We start from the raw sequence: 20,973 nt of genomic DNA, 5'->3' as shown, positions 1-20,973 counted from the left end.
GCAAAACAAGAGAACAGCAGACGAGTTTGAGGAAATTATGGATCTCTCGAACATGTGGGACATGGTTGTCTGTGTTTTTTTTTTTTTTTTTAATTTTCACATATTTTATATTATTGTCACAGTAGAGTAGTAAGGAAAATTGTCATAGTTACAGTCAGAACCATCAGGACAGTGATGCATCAAATGTTTCTTTTCTTTTGGCAAAATATAAATTGTATATACAATCAATTGTACAGTGTGAACTTACATCTGTGGCTTTTATTATTGGTTAATACAGTAATTGTATTTAATATATATAGCTTTGATTTAAAAAAAAAAAAAAAGTAATGCAATAATCTGGACCTTTCTTCACCATTTTTGGCTGCCCTGAGCACCATAATACCTTGTTTAGACATGCATCTAAAATCCTTGCTTTTTCAGATAACGCCTCATTTACTGTAAAACCTACTCACTAATCAAAGATTGCTGTTGTATTCATCACCATCAATATCTTTGCAGCAACCAGGTACAGCAATGGTTATATTATATAGCAAATATTTATGGCTGACATTTTACACAACAACAGGAATAACACCTAGATAAAGATCCTATAGCTATGTGCCATCACACAGCTTGAGCTGCTTCCATTCAATTGTTTGCAATACTCTCAGTACTGCCGCACATGTGCGGTAATGGAGTATCTTGTCAAATACATTACTAGAAATATATAAACAATGGGCCATGTATTTTCCTTTTTCATTATAACTGTCCTATCAGCTAACCAGACAAGTAGTCATTACATTAACTTGGGGCAAGGCATGCTAGACACATATAATCATGGACAATAGCACCCCAATAATGAAGCCAAATGAGGTCGCTATAGATTGCCCCTGACATTACTTGGCATTTAGTTCTTTCTGTGGACGTGGCGATACTTAGGTGCAGCACTTTTTTTTGACATTTTTACAGCATGCATTCTCATTAGCATCAATACATTTATATAGACTAACTCTTAGTGATGCCCCCCTTAATATTCATCAGTGATTTTGTGACTTAGTGTGGTCATAATTTTCCTCTCTTCTCACTTCCTGTTTTATAAGGGATGCTCTCAAAATGTTGCCCGAAATGAGTTATTTTATCATAAGGGGTCGAAGCAAGACATACGTTTTTTAGTGGGTTTTTAGCCTTATTTCAGTGTAGGAAGTGTGTTGCAGTAGTATCTCTCCATAGTGTCACACAATTGACCATGTAGTTCTGTGTGTGTGTGTGGGTACATTCATGCTGCCAGCTTGTACTCTTAAAACTGTGAAATGATCACAGACAGATTATCACAATGGTGTAAAATTCAGGTCTAAAAAAATGATGGTGTGTTTCAGGTGGAGCAGTCCAAAGTGTTGATCAAGGAAGGAGGGGTCCAGCTGACTCTCACCATCGTGGACACACCAGGGTTCGGAGATGCAGTGGACAACAGCAACTGGTCTGTATGGATTTACATGGAGATTACATGCTCTATTCATCGTTCAATCCTCGCCTCTGAAGTCTTCTCTCTATCTTACCAGTTGGCAGCCGGTCATAAACTATATCGACAGTAAGTGCGAGGACTTCCTAAATGCAGAGTCTAGGGTGAATCGCAGATCCATGCCAGACAACAGAGTGCACTGCTGCCTATACTTCATTGCGCCATCTGGACACGGGTATGTGCTGCAATAATGGTGGAGTTATAAGATACAAAAATGAGGTAAAATCTAAACTCATGCCTGTCTGGATATAACTGGATAGAAGTGTATGTATGTGTCTGTGTCTGTCATAGACCAGAATACTGCCAGCCAGTGTTGGTGACCCACAAAGGTTATATAACCCACTTTCTCATGCTCTGTAGAACATCCCTGAATTACCCAATCAGAGCAAAGGCTCGGAGGCAGACCTTTCATCTCAGACAAATGCACACTTCTCTTGTCTGTCTCTCTGTATGTGTGTGTAGCTCTAATTTGGAAATCCATCAAGCCTATCAGGATTAGTGGATGGATGTAAATTGTAGCTACAGAGTTTAAAATTACATTAAAGTGTAAATATTTAAGGAAGTGTGTGAAATGTGGACCTCTTTGGTGGTGCTACATTTAGCATGTAGCTCAAAGAGACATCCAGCAGTGTTTCCCAATACAGATGATGAGCAGACGTGCATCTACACTCAACAAAAATATAAACGCAACACTTTTGTTTTTGCTCCCATGTTTCATGAGATGGACTTGAAGATCTAAACTTCATTCCAGATACACAATGTTACCATTCCTCTCAAACATTGTTCACAAATCTGTCTAAATGTGTGATAGTGAGCACTTCTGCTTTGCTGAGATAATCCATCCCACCTCACAGGTGTGCCACATCAAGATGCTGATCTGACATCATGATTAGTGCACAGGTGTACCTCAAACTGCCCACAATAAAAGGCCACCCTGAAATGTGCATTTTGTTTCTGCTTTATTGGCGGTCTGGGGACTCAGAACCAGTCAGTATCTGGTGTGACCACCATTTGCTTCATGCAGTGCAACACATCTTCTTCGCATAGAGTTTATCAGATTGTCTATTGTGGCCTGTGGAATGTTGGTCCACTCCTCTTCAATGGCTGTGCGAAGTTGCTGGATATTAGTGGGAACTGGTGCACGCTGTCGTATACGCCGGTCAAGCACATCCCAAACATGTTCAATGGGTGACATGTCCGGTGAGTATGCTGGCCATGCAAGAACTGGGACATTTTCAGCTTCCAAGAATTGTGTACAGATCCTTGCAACATGGGGCCGTGCATTATCTTGCTGAAACATGAGGTGATGTTCATGGATGTATGGCACAACAGTGGGCCTCAGGATCAAGGGACAAAATCAATAGATTTTGTCCCTTGATAGCTTTATCAATGACTCTGGCATGCCTCATGCCTTCTTGTATTCATGGATAACATCTTGCAGGCACTGACAAGTCAATAAATCTATTGTTTCCAAGCAGACTGTTTCCCCCTTTTTAAAATCTTTAGCAACTTTATACTGCCTCCAAAAGTCACTGAGATGAGGCTGTAAATTTTGCACCAGAAGTACAATTCATGCTTATGTTTCCAGGCTGTGTGATGCTTGATTGTCCCTCTTACACCAAAGGGAAAGGTTTCTGCACCAAGTCTGGCACAGGAATCTTTTCTGCTGGTTTGATTAAACGCTGCCAGCATGCAGAAGTAATTTTGATCGATTGATTTTGATTGATTTTGATCAGAGAGGTTGCTGCACAGTCATTATCTTCTTCCTGCCCAGTGCAGACTCTCTGCTCAGAATCTGCTGCTTCCCCTGCAGGCCTCATTCATACCCCGTAGCTCATCCCACTTCAGTCTGTGAACCACAGAACTGCTGTTTTACTGCTGTCCCATGCATTCCTGGGTCGAGTCACTCAAAACCCACCCCTGCCAACAGCATGAAAAAAAAGCATGTAGTGTATAAACAAACGTGTCCCATTATGCATCACATGCTCACTCTCAGACCACCAGTTTTATGGACTCTGGACATATATGACATTTAGTGATGATGTCCCTGACGTCTGATTGGACACACACACTTCATTGTGTTTTTTTTTTTTTTCTGTAACCGACATACAGGATCATTTAAAGCTTTATGTGGCCCCCTGCTGGTGACCCTCTGAACTGTTTAAAAAGCACCCGGAAGGCTTAGTGTTGTTAATTTTTCGAAGATAATTTCTTATTCACATCATGAATGTATGCATAAAGTCTTATGTGGATGTAAACACAAGGAGTTCCATCCTCCTTGGATACTGGTGTTGCTCAGCTGTACGTGTCTTCACCTCTCTCTCTCTCTCTCTCTCTGTCCCTGTCAGGCTGAAGCCGCTGGACATCGAGTTTATGAAGAGACTCCATGACAAAGTCAATGTCATCCCTCTAATTGCTAAAGCCGACACCCTGACCCCCGAAGAGTGCCAGCTATTTAAAAAACAGGTTAGCATTTCGCTTTAGAGAGGAAAGGTGCAAATTATGTGAGCATGCAGTGTTTTTATCTATTTGGATTATTTTCCCTCTCTCTGCAGATAATGAAAGAAATACAGGAACACAAAATCAAAATTTATGAATTTCCAGACACAGAGGACGAGGAGGACAACAAACTCATCCGAAAGATCAAGGTAATGGATAGCAGTCTTCTTATTCATTCAAAGCCTGATATAAGGCCTTCTGATTGATGTCAGCAGGAAGTCTGATAAACACACAGCCAAAGGTCAACCTGTCCTTTGAGCAGTGTCCACTCCCCGCAGTTGTTTTTTTCCCATTGTATTCTATAGTATTAAACAATGCATAAGAGTGGATACAAGTACAGTTAAATATTTGTAGCATATGTTAAACTTCAGTGAAAATCACATGATCCATGTGCAACATCACTAAGACTTCTGATGCTTTAGCTCTTTGTCATCACTTAAAAACACAGCTGACTGCTCATAATTAAAAGCTTTTAAGACAGCAACATTTAGTAAAAGTTATTCGCCTTTGTTGCAGGAAAAGATGCCACTGGCAGTCGTTGGTAGCAACGTGGTGGTTGAGGTGAACGGCAAGAAGGTCAGAGGTCGCCAGTACCCATGGGGTGTGGCAGAAGGTAAGTTCATACTGTCCACTGACGGGAAACCACAGCTGCAGCAAATTAATGAGTAAATAAATGACGACTCTTTGAACGTTCATGAGGAGTATTTTTTTTCCTGTCAACACTTAGTATTGTTGTTAATGTTCAGACATGATGCGAGAAAGAAGCTCAGGTGTGTTATTTAAAGGTTGTTTGAAAGTGTGCAGCAGTGGCAGCACTTCCTCTGTTGGAATGATAAAGCATGATGTTCCTGAGAGTGTGGGACAGTGCATGTTCTCCACTGTGAGCCCCTGAATCCACACAATGTCTTAACATCCAGGTAACCCAATGACATGTCAAAATGTAAATAGGAAGGGCTACTGTTGGACATAACTTCAGGAATGATTGAATGCAACCAGATGAAGGGACAATGACATTAAATCTTGCTTTTTTCATTTGTGTTACTTCCTTTACATTCGATTCAATTTATTTATATAGTGCATTTTACAATCAGAATCTCTTGTAACTTGAAAGTTATGCTAGTCTAGCAGGCCTTGTGGGTCTAAAATGAAAGCATGGAAAACCCTAATGGGTGTCCTAGTCCTGTTTGTGTTTTTCATACAAAGTAAGTATTTCTAGGTGTAACCATGGTGAGGAGAGCATCTGGTGTCTCTGTAGCTCAGGGATCAAGACACGGATCAGACTGCTGTGTGAATGGGTGAAACTAAACGTGGGGGACAACTACTTGGAAAGTTGGCATGTCCTTCAAAAGCATGTACTAAGATGTGTTTGAAATGTTTGAAGTTTATTCCTGACCCCACTGGGAGCCAGTGAAGAGAAGCTCAAACAGCAGAGATATGATCCATTTTGCTGATTTCTGTCAGAACTCTAGCTGCTGCGTTCTAGATCAGCTGCAGGCTGTTAATGGAGTAATGTGGACATCCTGACAATAGTGAGTTGCAGTAGTCCAGACTAGAGGTAACAAAAGCATCATCAAAGCTCTCCATTTTTCAGTCAGTATTTGTCTGAGTGAACAAGATTGCTAAGCACTCACATCAGAAGCTAGCTTTTACTCTGAGTCTTCAGTAAGTCAGTGGGATTACATTTTGATGCGAAGTTATCTGGCTGTTACCACATTGTTGTTACACACCAACCCCCCTTTTCCCCTTCAACACACACATGCACACATACCTCTTGGTGTGAGTCTTGAGTGTTGGTCCTCCTGACTCCAACAGGGATTCTGGAAAAGGAGGGTAGACATAGTGAATCAGAATGTCACCTGTTCACCATTTGCCATGATGAACTGTTGTTTCTCTTACTGGTGTGTTAGTTCTCTTCACTTTCAAGTGATGTGGAAGGTGATCCTCTGTTTATATCTTGATATGAGGTAATATACCTTTCTGTCTCTGTGGTTGACCGTTTATCAGTCTTTCACTATTTCATTCTTTCTTTTCTCTCTTTCTTTGTTTTTTTTTTCTATTCTGTTTCATGACTGACAGAGGGCATTTTTGGTAAACAAAACCATCTTTCACTTTATTTCAACATCATTTTCTCCCTCCTCAAAAAGTATATCCCCCACCCCACCCTCCTGTCAGTATCCCTCTTTTTCCTCCCTCTTTTTCTGTTGCTGTGCTCTTTCATTATTAGGCTGATGGTCAAACCAATGCTCTGATCAGACTTGGGCCACAGAAACTCTTACATAAATTAAAAAGAAAAAAAAAAACTTCAAAGAGGAACAAAGATCATTCATGTGTTCCAGGTAGACCGTTGGCCCCAGTGATCTTCTTGTGGTGCTTATTAATAATTCAATTCAGCTGAGGGTTTATTCTTCAATCTCAGGTTATTTGAATTGCACACACGACATATGATTCTGCTTTAGTTCTTTATGTAGCATCCCAAAGTCTTTCCACCAAGATGTTACAATACCAGAAATTTGGTGGCTATCAAATCAAATTCTATCCCAATAAAAGATCAGGGTGAAGTCAGTAATTGTGATACAGCATTAATAAAGTATCTCATTTAATGTCAACATATTTTTACTTTAAAATATCAATATTGGATGGATTAAATCACATTGATGATATTAAAAAGTATTGATGGCCTCCATGCTCTTGGAATCCCAGAATTCCAGGTTTTCCATCTGTTATTATACATATATATGTGTGTGTAATAACTTTTAAATTAAAATTGTCTTAGAAATCCACTCCACTCCATAGAAAGTTGTGAAGGTGATTCATAATTATTATAATAATAAATCTGAAACTTTATTAGTTTTTTGCTTCCTTGAGCACACCATAACATAACACCTTGTATAAATATGCATCTAAAATCCTCATGTCGGACGTCTTGAACTGAACTTGCATCAGTATTCACTCTTTTAATTGTCCACTCGACAAACAATCAGTGATATCTGCAAAGTGGAACATCGTGGCATTATATAATCTCAATGGTAGGTAGCTATGGCCTTGATGAAAACAATATTTTTATAGACAAATAGGATTTCTCATATTGTAGAAGGGGCATTGATCTACCAGTGGTCACATGAATTTCTACATCTGTAATCACTTTGAAACTGCTGTCGCAGATTTATTACAACTAAATTATTATTTTTGTAGTTTTGACTCTTCTCATTTGCAACAATATAGTGTCCTCACAGTGTATTATTGCTTTTTCATCCACAGATCTCATTGAATGGTCAAAAATAGAAACATGAATGGGAGCAAAAATTACAAAAGTAATATCAAAAAGATGAAAAAAAAATCCTGTCGATGTTTAAATCTATGTCCCAGGTCTGATGCTGTGAATAGTCATGGACAAAACTAGAGGCTGTTTGGTGCTCAAGCTGCATTAAGACATCACTCTAACATTGTGGATCCTGCCTTTGATCCTGTGGCATGAAAAGTAGCCACACCGATGAATCTCCATCACTGTGCAGTTGACAGGTGCAGGGCGGAGATGGTGTGCGCCAACATGTCTGGCTGTACCACCAGATCAAGGACTGTGATCCACACCACCTAACACATCGCTTTAAGGTTAAGGTTGAGTTAGTATTTCGTAAAGGGGCATGTAGCAGCTCATTAAGTAACATGTGGCTTGGTGTCATGAACCCTCACTCATTAGCTCACTGGGAATCTTTTAACATCCTGCGCACACACATATGCACATTTCTGCATGTTTCAGATAAAATGCTGAGTACGCTTTATTCAATCAATGTAGATCATCATCACAGCCTAAATAAACACTGCTGGTAGATAAGGCACACAGGCTCAAAACATCTGATGCACTGAGATGAATTTTATCGATCAATTTAAATTAAGAAATAAAACCTGGAGTATGCATCAGGTATTTTCTGCCATCATCACTAAATAAAATAGTATTAAACAAACTGGTTTTTTCCTTTGACCTTTGACCCTACTTAGTTCCTCAACTTGCGCCCCCTGCACAGATCCTCATATAACACTCCCCCCTCCTACAATCCCTTTACAAGCCCTGTGCTCTTAAGCCAGTCAGCTTGGACACATGCAGGTTATGGTGTTGATCCGGGCCAAATCTGGGCTGATACTGGGACAAACGCTGGCTTAATTCCAGAACAAGTCTGAGCCGTAGCAAAAACCCAGCAGCTCCAGACCCAGATTTTGCCCTACTGGGCACAGTACAGTAACTGAAAAACCGTACCCCTCCCCCTCCGTCAGAGCTCCCTCCTCTAGAAGAGACAGGAGGTCAATGGCTGGCTTGGGATGCCAAGGGGCAGGACTGCTTAAGTTTCATCAATGGTAAGGTGTCCTCATTATTCGCTGATGATTGACTGCAAGATGAGGTGGAGGTTAACCCAAAAGGATTCAGCGTGTTTTGAAGAAGAGGCTCTAAGATGTCCCACATGCATCCTCAGCAGCAGTGTATCTGCAGTCCTTTTCCAGAATCCCATCTGACCTTGTAACCTTGTCTTTGTTGTGGAGATGAAAACTCACAATCATCTAACTGACACCAGCTCTGTCTGACCAAGAACTCTTGTTTGTTTCTAACTGTCCAAAAGTAACAGGCTGTAATTAGATAGGAAACATTTGTCTTGTGCTGAAACACAAACTTCAGCTGTGAGCTTTTAAGGCAAAAATGATGGAGTTTGCAGCTTTTAATTTGTAGTTTTCCCTTTTAAAGAAATGGATTGTTAGATTGTTAAACAAGAATTTTAAATCTCACACATCTCTGACATCTCTGGCTAAACAAAATGTGCAGATATCATGATGTTGTTGACACATTTCTCTCAAAAAAAGGTATCTAATCAGCTACAAAAGGTTTGATCAGCTGGGCTGTAGTTACATTAAAAAATGGGTTACTTATGGTAATAGAGTGTTTTGACTTAGTTTTGTTTGTCAGACCCATAATGTTCACTCTGAAGCTGGATCCATACTCCGCGAGAACAGAGAACTCCCCCCCTGCAGATGTTACGCCCACAAAATGACGTCATTTTTATCTCGGACCGCCCGTTGTGCAGCGATCTTGTGCACAGGGTCCGGGCAGAACTTTTTCTCTCAAGGCTGTGCGTCAACCATGCTGTGATTGGTCGGAATTTATTGTGGGCGTGATGAATGTGGAGAAGCCAAGAGCTTCTTCCGATGCAGCTGGCAAACAGCTCCTGGAAGGAGAAACACGGCACACAGAGGAGAGTGTCTGTCCAAAAGGTGGCGATACAAACTAATCCCAGTATTGATCACGGCGTTACAGCGGCTCGCACATTAAACACCGGGAGACGGGATGTATTATTGCAGACAGTCATCCACACGTTCACAGAGTTAAACTCACACAAACAAGAGGTCTGCTACTGATCTTCTATCTATTGTCAGCTATGCGCCCTCTTCCCTGAGCATTATCAGCTCGTTGGGCCAGATAACCACGACTGCACACAATTTGCAATACAATTGCATTGTCAACCTTTTGTGTGTGACGTGCGCTGCGTAGGAGGGCCATATGAGGAGTTCTGCACACACACGTCTCGTGGAGTATGGTACCTCCGTGCCGAAAATAATTTTTTTTTTATCTCTTACCACCCGTGGAGCGAGTTCTCTGTTCTCTGTTCTCTGTTCTCGCGGAGTATGGAACATCCTTGACATCCAAGATATAAGCAATTACCCCCTGAGATAAATAAAGTATTTCTGATTCTGAAATATTTTCACATACTGTCAAGCACCACTATATGGTAACAATTTTGTCAGTATGTGGTGTTCAGTTTTGGTATTCTAGTTATTATCCAGCTACTGTATGCTGTGGGAGTCTTTGATAAGACACATTTTAGGGGTTTTAAGGCAAAAAAAACAACACATTTTCCCCACATCTGTTTCACTGAATAAATATATATATATACACAACTCCTCCAAGTTCTTTCTCATCCTATGTGATCATGGCCTGATGTCTCTCTGCCCTTTGTTTTCTGGTAACATACAACTGATGTTACTACACCTCTGTGTGCCCCTCCTTTATAACGGATGAATGAATGAAGTTTATATGCTGTCATACATTTGTGTTTGTGTTAATATTGTTTACTGTTTTTTTTGAATAACAGTTGTGTTAATCTGTTGGGACTGCTTCAATACTCAAACATAGTTCCTTTCTTATAAATAGCATTTGTAAGGCAGTCATGCTGTTTGTAGAGGCTCAGATGTTCTAGCTTCCTTCAGTCAAAAAGTGTTGATAATTGTGACAGTCTAGTAATTCTGTGTCTCTGTGTCTGCCTCTGTGTGTTCCTCTCTTCCTGCGTGTTTCAGTGGAAAATGGAGAACACTGTGACTTCACTGTGCTGCGCAACATGCTCATCAGGTGAGACATGATGTTTTTTAGGTTTATGAATGCAGTGTGTTTTATAAGCCAGTAATGGGCCAAACTATAAATAGGTTTAATAACAAAGGTGACTAAGGGAGGATGACTCTGTTCCACTATTGTTTGTATATATGTGTACATGTCACATTAACTTTTCTTTTTTCCCTCCACAGGACACACATGCAGGATCTGAAGGACGTAACCAACAACGTCCACTACGAGAACTACCGCAGTAAGAAACTAGCTGCCGTCACCTGTAACGGAGTGGACACCTCCAAGACAAAGGGACAGCTCACCAAGTAAGGACCTATAAACAGACACTGTACTAATTCAGAATTTTAAATCCTTAAAAGCCACAGAAACTTTCGTTAGGTCTCTTTGTTATGCCAGTCTCATACAGTTATGCTGATGTTCTTATAATGGTGTCCCATGTACAAATGTGGACAGCTCAGTCATGGTGTGTGATAAGACTTAACTTCCTGGTTTTTTTGACCTCCTGTGACCCTCGGCTCTGCTCCAGGAAACGTACATCCAGATAATCTGCTCCAATCAGGAAGTCAGAGCCAAGAACAGCAGAGAAAATGTTGTTGATTTTAAAAATAAAACACCACAAGTGTACAGTTCTTCTCATCGTCTTGGTCTGTGTTGTCAAAGTTTCACTTACAAAAATAACAATTGTAATTATGTAGGTTAGAAGTGGCTGCCGAGAACTGTTGTAAAGGGTTGACAGAGCAATCCTACTACTTACGCGGTTGAACTCTAGCACATACACTTGATGTAAATGATACTTGCATTTAGTCTACTGTCTATATAGGCAGTGCTCAGAACTGCTACACTTCTTAAATGCTCTTGGTGGGATGTGAGGACAGAAAAAAAATGCACACAGCTAGAACACAGGCCAAAAGTGTGCATTGGGACCCTGTCCTTATTCACCATGCGAATGTTGTTCTTTGTTAACTTATAAGCTTATAAATGCTTTTGTGACAGCAGTTTAAGCTTGTGCCGGCATTGGGCTGATTTCTGTGATATCTACAGGAGTCCCCTGGCTCAGATGGAGGAGGAACGCAGAGAGCATGTGATGAAAATGAAGAAGATGGAGGCAGAAATGGAACAGGTCTTTGAGATGAAGGTCAAGGAAAAGAAACAGAAACTGAAGGACTCAGAGGCTGAGGTTTGTGTGTGTGTGTGTGTGTGTGATAATGGATTGATACAGATTTCACAAACACAGTTACACCTGTGCCATTTCAATGTCCATGACATTTTGTCAGCTAATATGTTTTGTCTTTATGTGTGAGACTGAGTATGTCCCATGTTTGGACCCTCAGCTGGAGCGACGCCACGAGCAGATGAAGAGAAACCTGGAGGCGCAGTACAAAGAGCTGGAGGAGAAGAGGCGAGTGTTCGAAGAGGAGAAGGCCAACTGGGAGGCTCAGCAGAGAATCCTCGAGCAGCAGAAACTGGACGCCTCCAAGTCAGTAACATACACGCCTACACATTTCAATGAAGCCTGTACATACAGATGGATGGCACACTCCGCCCACTATACAAAAGTAAGGGCAAAACATATCACTTATGGGTGCTGCCATGTTTGAAAAGAGTCAGCTCAGTAGAGGTCAAAGGTGGATGTTGTACCTGAACTCCACCCACTTAAATCACGAGCCCATTTCTCCCTCAAGGTTGGCTGCTCCGTTAACTCTGTTACGTTACTTCCGCCTTTTTTTAACCAACAGTAATTAAATATGAATTAAAACACAGATCAACATGACATGAACTACCTAACAAGTCATAAACAATTTCTGGGAACATTTATTTAAGTGTTTAGCTATGTCCATATACACTCACACACTAACATGGAGAAGGCTGGGTTTAGAACATATACTGCAGCCAGCCACCACGGGGTAACCCAGATGTTTTGACCTCACATTTCAGGAGCTGTCATGTGTTCCATCTCTATTTACAGTCTGTAATTTCACCTCTAAGGTGAAGTATGACAACAAAATCATCATATCATTGAATATATTTTACTGTTAAAGGTGGAAACTTAATATATCCTCATTTCTCTCACAGGACAATGGAAAAGAACAAGAAGAAGGGCAAAATCTTCTGAGGAGAGACCCACAACCTTTCACTTCAGTTTCACATGTTTTTCCCTCATCCCCTCAGAACTTCATATACCGTGGTCCTCAGAGCATACACACACCATGACAAGCCTCTGTTTGGATGCCATTTACACAATCCTCTGCAGGGTTTTACTGTATCTGTTGAAACTGTTTCCTGGGGAATGCATGTGTTTGTGAAATTTCTATTTTCCTATATTTCCTGACAAAGAGGAGAAGCCTGAGTTCCTCTGAGCTGACAGTGTGGTGTTAACACATGGCAGGGACCATGCACAGCCACTCATACACATGTAGTATTCCTATGATCTCCTAGAATCCTTCCTAACACATGTGCACACCACACCATAATAAAAAAAGCAGCGCGGAGGTAGAGAAGGTAGAGCGTACGTGAACGACGGTTTCTGTATCGCGTGGCAGCTGAGGAAGGAGGAGATGGATGGGCCCGGTCACACTGGCGCTAGCACAGCTCACAATATGCTAGCTGTAGTTTAGCCTTCAGTAGCTTTTACAACATGTCGCTGCTTTGTGAGCCACCCTCAGGATTGTATATTATGTGTTTCCAGGTGGAAAAAGCTGTCAGTTGCATGTTTGCTATCATTTTTTTCTGGCAAATACAGCTAATGGAAAAAAACACATTTTTTTAGTTTAAACATACAACTGTGTCTTATTTTGGAAACACATCCTAGTTTTTGGCAAATTTGCTAGGTCTCCTAGAAGACTGGCTTTGTTTCTTCTAAATACAGCAATATGTTTTTTTAATTAGAATAATAATCGAGTTGTAATAGATATTCTTTTAAGTAAGACTATTACCATTGGTAACCTAATATCCTTATGACCTTTTACAAACTGTTCCTTGTTTCGGAATTGACATTTTAACTGTGTGACCAGGCCTTTAGGCAGGATTTACTGTGCAGCATCAGATGTGTTTGGGGATATAGAGAAAACAAAGTGGATGGTGTGTGATGTTGTCATTTGCGGTGTGCGTTTCCTATCTGAATGGACGACATGACAAATTCTCATCAGTGTCTTAACACAGTTGGTTACAACGTTTTATATTGTGATGTGTGGTGGGTGTTGTCATAGAACTGAACCCTCAGTGTCCACATTTGTTTTTGTGACATTTGTCCTTTTGGCTAAAACCTCCAAAAGGACAAGGACAACAAAACTTGAAATATTATTATAAGAAGAAGGTTCAGAGACGTTTGCCAAAACTTTGTCATTAATTTTAGTTTATTATACAGAGTTCTCTGCACACAAGAAACATCTGTCAAACAGAATATATAATATTTAGGCGATTGAACCTTTAACAGACCAGAGTTGTCATGTTTTATTTTCATATGATGATAATAATGATATTATTAATAATACTTAATTTATGGTTGAAGGACAACATTCCTTGTAGTTTTCTTAAATGATTCTTCTTCTGTTATTTTAGAATAGTTTTGAGGCTGCCTGCAGTCTTTATGATACAAAAGGGACAACAAAACAGAAACCTTCTCCTTATAAAACGTAACAGGTTCATGATGGAAATGCATTACATTGTGTACATACTGAGGCTGCTCAGTGGCCTTTTTTTGATTTTTCTGATCATTTTATTGTCAGGAATGAAACAGCCTATTATATTAAACATGTCGTTAGAAACCATGGAAACACAAACACACATTTATTGTATGCATCCAGGGCAATGAGAACTTCTCAGGACTGCTCCATTATGCTACGATTAAACAAAGGAACAGCAGCTCTGTGGATAGGATTTTTCTTTGCTTGTAAACGACTTGCCCTTCCAGTAACACCAAGTTAAAATACTCCTCAGTTTAGATGGATTTTTTTAATGTTTTCTTTATATATATATATATATATATATATTTCCAGTATATATACACGTTGTTTTCTGCTTCTCTTCTTTGTTATATCATGTGTTCTGTCTCTAACTGTACATGGTTAACATTAAAGTTGACATGGTTATGCTTTAACTACCAGGGTGTTAACCCTTTCCTTCTAAACACATAAAAATAAGTACTCCTTTCCTTTATCATATATATATATATATATATATAATCAGAATAGGAAGTGATGGAATGAAATTTGTAGTTACAGTTACAAAAATAAATTAATGGTAATTATGTTATGTCCCCAAGCTGTTCTAGGGGGAAAAGGTATAAAAAAGGCAGGTAAAACTTAACTGGGTGAAGGAGACTTGCAGGAGATCAATTGATGGATAACAAAATTGAATCCAGCCAGATTAAAATCAGAATCAGAATCATGTTTATTGCCATGTAAGTGAAGGGGGTTCACATTACTAGGAATTTGCCTCAGTGATTGGTGCATACAAAGAACATATAACAATTAACATGCAATAAGATAAAAACTAAGATAAAATTAAGTAAATAAACTAAAGTAAGGCTAAATTTGCATGACAGACATGGCGTAACAGACATACAATGAACAGAACATAAAATACTGTGCAGATGAAATGGTAAACATAGACCCTTATATGATCGAATGGAACAGTGTAATAATGTAATAATGTAACAGGTACCACATGGATCGGTGAGGTGGTACTCGTGTGCAAGTAGTGCAAGATGGAGTAAACAGTGCAAATAGTCGTCATTGTGCAGTGACTATACTAAAGTGACCTTCTGAAGACAGTGCAGAGCAGTGCATTAATTACAGTTTAACAGTCCAACAGCAGAGGGGAAGAAGCTGTTCTTGTGGCGTGAGGTTCTGGTCCGAATGGACCGTAACCTCCTGCCTGAGGGGAGTGGTTCAAAGAGTCCGTGTCCAGGGTGAGAAGGGTCAGCTGTGATCCGACCTGCACGCCTCAGAGTCCTGGAGACGTACAGGTCCTCGATAGATGGCAGGCTGCAGCCGATCACCTTCTCAGCAGAGCGCACAACACGCTGCAGTCTGTGCCTGTCCCTGGCAGTGGCCCCAGCGTACCACACTGTGATGGAGGAGGTGAGGATGGACTCAATGATGGCCGTGTAGAACTGAACCATAATTCTGGCTGGCACCTTGAGTTTCCTCAGCTGCCGCAGGAAGTACATCCTCTGCTGGGCCTTTTTGATGAGGGAGCTGATGGTGAGCTCCCACTTGAGGTCCTGGGTGATGGTGGTACCCAGGAAGCGGAAAGAGTCCACTGTGGAGATGGGGGTGTCTGTCAGGGTGAGGGGGGGTGATGGAGCTGGCACTTTCCGAAAGTCTACTGTCATCTCCACTGTCTTCTGGGCATTCAGCTCCAGGTTGTTGTCAGCACACCAGGACACCAGACGGTCCACCTCCATCCTGTAGGCAGACTCATCCCCGTCTGAGATGAGTCCAATGAGGGTGGTGTCGTCAGCAAACTTAATCAGCTTGACAGACTGGTGGCTGGAGGTGCAGCAGTTGGTGTACAGGGAGAAGAGCAGAGGGGAAAGTACACAGCCTTGGGGGGTACCGGTGCTGATGGTCCTTGTTTCCGAGACATTCGTCCCCAGCCTCACATGCTGTCTCCTGTCTGTCAGGAAGTCAGTGATCCACCGGCAGATGGAGTCTGGAACATGCAGCAGGGACAGCTTGTCTTGGAGGAGAGCTGGGCGGATTGTGTTGAAAGCAGAGCTGAAGTCCACAAACAGGATCCTAGCATAGGTTCCCGGGGAGTCCAGATGCTGCAGGATGTAGTGAAGAGCCAGGTTGACAGCATCGTCCACAGATCTGTTAGCTCTGTAGGCGAACTGCAGGGGGTCCAGGAGGGGGGCTGTGATGGTCTTGAGGTGGGACAGTACCAGGCGCTCAAAGGACTTCATGACTACAGACGTCAGTGCCACAGGTCTGTAGTCATTAAGACCAGTGATCCTTGGTTTCTTGGGAACTGGAACAATGGTGGAGGATTTGAAGCAGGAGGGAGGGCCAAAATAACAATACATCCCTATCCTACTAAAACAAAAGTACATCCCAGAGGGCAGGGGCTGGGTGGCAACCTCAGGCAATGTCCATCTGTGCAGGAGGGTGGAGCAGAAAGCCTTACAGGGGAGCAGCACATACAGTCAAAAATCATATTAACAAGGTAAAAAGCATGGGATGTAACAAATGGTCTTTATCAGAGAATTTAATGTTCAGAAAGATCCACTGAACCACTCAGTCAGCAGCACAGCATGTGTAAATCTCTCCACAACATATCTAGGTATCTTAAACCAACCTTCTACACCAGCTTCTTCAGAATACTGGTTCCACACAGCTCACTGCAATAAACAGATGACTTTAGGTCATGTAACGGAAAAATGTTTTTTTTTTTAATATTGGGAGAAGTTGTTCTTAATCTAGAACCTAGAGATCAATATTTGAGCTCTAGGTCTGTTATTGTGTCACTTTTCAGCACCTGCAGTAAAGCTCTGCTCACGTGAAGACAGGCTGTGGTCTCACTAAATGGTAAATGTATGCATTTTACTGTCAAGGATACAGATTATAAATTCAAGTCACTCAAATTGTTATTCGAGTTATAATCTTTCAATGTATGGAATGACGTTTTTAAGATAAAATAATGTGCAAACCAGTATTTTTAGTAAACTAACACATAACACTGTTTCCACTTCTATTCTTCTAATCTGCTTATATTTAATAAGCAGCTTTGAATTATTTTTGATTTGCTATGGCCGTTTGTCTTCCTCGGCCCCCGTAGTGTTAGTGTACGTGACGTTTCGAGTCACATGGCCAAATTCCAAATGCCCGGGAAGGTAGAACTGAGCAGGAAGTGGAGCAAAGACGGAGCATGTAAGCGTAAGTGACAACAGCGCGGTCTTTCTTTAAAAGTCCTACATGAAAGCAGACTGTTTTGGGAATGGAATTATTTTCTTAGTGGGTAACATAAATACGTTAATAAATTCAGACATGAGTCACTAAATATATCGCCTATATATGTTTGTAGAGATGGAGAGACGGTTAGTTGATTAGATGTAAATATGCTAAATAAAATATATGTTAAATAAAAAGTGGAATGTACACAAATGTTTTTACTGTTACTCATCTGTTACTACATAGCGTTGAAGTTGAGATGTATTTGCGTCGCTGTGTACATTAGTATGTCGTAATAGTACACTGCTCAAAAAATACAGGAAACACTAAAATAACACATCCTAGATCTCAATAAATGAAATATTCCAGTTGAAAATCTTCATTCATTACATAGTGGAATAAGTTGAAAACAAAATGATCAATGCAAATCAAAATTATTTTTCCATGGAGGTCTGGGTTTGGAACCATACTCAAATAAAAGAAAATGCAAAAGTGATCAAACATCAGGCAGGGTGTGTGAAAGGATGAGAGCAGAGAAATGGTCTGTGGTCAGCACCTGCAGAACCTCTCCTTTATAGGGTTGTCTTGATAATTGCCTCTCATTTCCACCTGTTGTCTGTTCCATTTGCACAACAGCAGCTGAAACTGATTCACAATCAGTGTTGATCCTAACTGGACAGACTGATTTCACAGAAGCGTGATTGACTTGGAGCTACATTGTGTTGTTTAAGTGTTCCCTTTTTTCTTTTGGGAGCTGTGCTGAAGTGCCCCTAAAAATAGGGCTAGCGCACAGTATTTACATTCATAAAGCAGTCTCTTACTGTAGCCTTTCACACTGACATGTCAACCTCCAGAGATCTGTCTTTTACTGTTGATAAGCTGTCAGTTCATTTGTTGCTTTTAGGCAAACTAGTACAGACTTGTATTAAACACCTCCAGTGTTTTTTCAGGGTGAACACCTGCATAATGCAAATGTAACACTCGGAACCAGAATCAGGTTTTTTAATCTGGTTGATTAGTGATGGAGTATCGAGGGAACACGTCTGCTTGTCAGACATTTGTTCCATTATATATGAGCCATCAAAAATATGTGTGTATAAGAAAGTGGGTATAATTTGGGTCGTCTCTGTCTCCCAGGTAGGACCAATTAAATTTTTTTCTGAATGACACAAGGTAACTATGGTAACTGTCACAAATACTGAAATTGTGTCACATCATGTAACAAGCCTGATATGAGCCTCTTTATTGTGCTACTAAAGAATTGTGCTCTTCAGAACATCATTAGAATACAAAAAGATATTATATCCTCAAGGCAACAGTGCTGAGACAGCTGCTGATCTTCTGCTGCTGATGTAAACACAACTGGCCAGTCAAATATAATCTGTTTTGTTTTACCCCAACGTTCTTGTCATTTAGTTTTGTCTATGTCATTTATCTGATAAAACTTTGTACAACTCCACTTGTAAAGATTTGTTCCTTGTTTTAGGAAAATGAGTGACCTACAGGATATCAGCAACCACATTCATGACAGACTGTCATCCTTACAACGCATGCTGGACCTGTCCATTATTGGTATGACAGGCTTTATATTTTTGTCCTGATTTTTCATTGTATAAAGCCAAAGCAGTGTGTATTCTCTTTCCTTTCTTCACATTCAGAATTGCCTCCAAATAAAATCAAGAAACTAGGACAGGAACTCTTCTCACTTGAACGTCTTTTGGAGGAGTTTGAAAAATGTGTTGGTCAACAGAAAGAGCAACTGAAGAGCCTGAAGGTAAAGAAGATTTTAAACATGTTTTACTAAAACTGTATTAAGCTTTGCACCATAATGACACACAGCCTTCATTCATTTAGCTTAGAATGGAATTTCCAGGCTATAATTGCTGAGCTGAGGCATTTTGGATGCACAAATATGTTGTCATAGTGACTGTAAAAATAACAAGTACAGATGCTGAAATGATGAATCCTGTTTGAGTTTAGGAACTTGACGAATCGATTCAGAAGGACCTGAAGGATGCCCAGCACATGAAGGACAACATTCCACCACATATGCCCAGGAAGAAAGGCTCAGTGAGGTCAGAGCACCACATAATGCATCAATACATCAAATTTTAAACCAGAGAAAAGCAGTGTTGCATCAGCTTGTCTTGTAACAACACTGACAGTTTAAAGAAGCGAACTTGCTGTGAGTTTGACAGCTGATTACAGTTTGATTTGAGCTTCTATACATTTTACCATAGAAATAACTAATAATTCACTTCCATGACATGATCTTGAGTTAAAATGAATACCTTTCAGGAGATGTGATTCTATGCCTGAGTTGTGAAACATAGTCTTCATACCTTTGAATTTTGACTGTCTGTGCAGCAGTACTGTACTAACAGAAAACACTGTGTGATGCCTCAGTGAAAAGGAACCTGTGACGAAGCAGAATGAAGCAGCAGATGTTCAGCCTCCCCAAGCAGAAAATGTGAAGAAGACCAACAAGGTCATCGTCAGAGAGATGGAGAGTATCACAATGCAGGAGTATGACAGCATCCCTCAGTAAGTGTCATCCCACACTGATTTTCAACACCTGGTTTGTGGGGTTAATGGGGCTTTCTCAAATTATTCATAGGAAATTTCAGCTAATCTTACTGTATTTGTAACAGGAAACTAACAACACTTGAGGAAAGTGTGACACGTGTGTTGTGTCTTACCATGGGTTGGAACTAACACAGTTTGCCACTGCACACTCCTCATTCAGGCATTATCACAGGTTTCTTCAATGCTCTAATCTGTCTTCTATGCATGCAGGACTCTTTCCTAGCATCAACCCAGGAGTTACACATCCAACTTGTGTGTGTTCCTCAGGTACATGAAAGGACGAGTGTCTTATGACCAGCTCAACACTGCAGTGCACAGCATTAACACCACTGTCGCAGCCAAGTACAAGATCCTCCGTCAGCCTGTGAAAGCCCTCAACAATCACGCTCGGAAGCTGCACCAGCGCTTCAAGGACCAGGATACCAAAGATACAAAAGGTATAATGAAGCAGCTTCACTGCACTGTGGTGTATCAGGTGATGGAGAAACTGACAGATTGCTCTCACCATCAAAATGTCCTGCAGGTCAGCATTTTATTGTGGAGGATGACATTCGGGAATTTACCCATATGAAGGTGGACAAGCGTTTTCAGGGGATTCTGAACATGCTGCGACACTGCCAGCGTCTGCGGGAACTTCGAGGAGGGGGCCTCACTCGCTATATTCTGTTATGAAAACCATTTCTTTCCGAAAAGTGTATAATTACAATACTACTCACCAGCATGCCTGCATACACCCGCATAAGGTTTGCAACTTGTATGGACTCTACAACGCTGTTTGTTTTGTATTGCTAACTCCTATTAAAATGCAACATGCTTACATTTTTTTTAGATTTTTTCAATAAATATAATTGTGTTTGTAATTGTGTTGCTCATTATTCAGTCTTGGTAATACATCTAATTACAAATATACAGTGGTGCCCGGTGTCTGCTTTTTGCTCTGATATTCCTTTATCACAGGTTAGCATGTGCTGAGTCACAGGTTTGCACCCTTTAGTATCCAATGCAAACATCAGTGAATTACGTTTGCGCCAGTCTGCAATATATTGTACTTTTCTCTTCCGCCACAAGAGGTCCCCCTTATTCCAGTGGAGAGAACAGCTGCTGCAGCTGCGCAG

At 40.8% G+C, this 20,973-nt stretch overlaps 2 protein-coding genes across 8 annotated transcripts in view; both read left to right on the top strand.

Annotated features, from left to right (window-relative positions):
* Positions 1-13,813, top strand: part of LOC114451787 (septin-7-like) — a 32,692-nt gene extending 18,879 nt beyond the window's left edge. For all 5 annotated transcript variants that reach the window (XM_028430651.1, XM_028430652.1, XM_028430653.1 and 2 more), the window contains 10 exons: positions 1,356-1,456; positions 1,539-1,673; positions 3,847-3,964; positions 4,054-4,146; positions 4,514-4,610; positions 10,334-10,385; positions 10,559-10,684; positions 11,421-11,556; positions 11,711-11,856; positions 12,453-13,813. In XM_028430651.1, coding sequence (XP_028286452.1) covers positions 1,356-1,456; positions 1,539-1,673; positions 3,847-3,964; positions 4,054-4,146; positions 4,514-4,610; positions 10,334-10,385; positions 10,559-10,684; positions 11,421-11,556; positions 11,711-11,856; positions 12,453-12,492 — 1,044 coding nt within the window. In that variant the 3' untranslated portion in view covers positions 12,493-13,813. The remainder of the gene's footprint in view (positions 1-1,355; positions 1,457-1,538; positions 1,674-3,846; positions 3,965-4,053; positions 4,147-4,513; positions 4,611-10,333; positions 10,386-10,558; positions 10,685-11,420; positions 11,557-11,710; positions 11,857-12,452) is intronic.
* Positions 13,814-17,207: 3,394 nt separating this feature from the next.
* Positions 17,208-20,675, top strand: ska1 (spindle and kinetochore associated complex subunit 1). 3 transcript variants are annotated; one of them, XM_028431482.1, is made up of 7 exons: positions 17,208-17,257; positions 18,759-18,844; positions 18,931-19,046; positions 19,253-19,347; positions 19,679-19,816; positions 20,126-20,295; positions 20,382-20,675. In XM_028431482.1, the coding sequence occupies exons 2-7, from the start codon at positions 18,763-18,765 to the stop codon at positions 20,528-20,530; spliced, it is 750 nt and encodes a 249-aa protein (XP_028287283.1). In that variant the 5' UTR covers positions 17,208-17,257; positions 18,759-18,762; the 3' UTR covers positions 20,531-20,675. The 3 variants fall into 3 exon arrangements, with proteins under 3 accessions (XP_028287283.1, XP_028287282.1, XP_028287285.1); XM_028431481.1 differs by having other exon boundaries at positions 17,213-17,251; XM_028431484.1 differs by having other exon boundaries at positions 17,241-17,335.
* Positions 20,676-20,973: the final 298 nt, after the last annotated feature.

Source organism: Parambassis ranga, chromosome 19, assembly GCF_900634625.1.
Source record: "Parambassis ranga chromosome 19, fParRan2.1, whole genome shotgun sequence".
In the NCBI taxonomy this organism is placed as follows: Eukaryota; Metazoa; Chordata; class Actinopteri; family Ambassidae; genus Parambassis; species Parambassis ranga.
The sequence above is the reverse complement of the archived record's forward strand: the minus strand, read 5'-3'. Positions and strand labels throughout refer to the sequence as shown.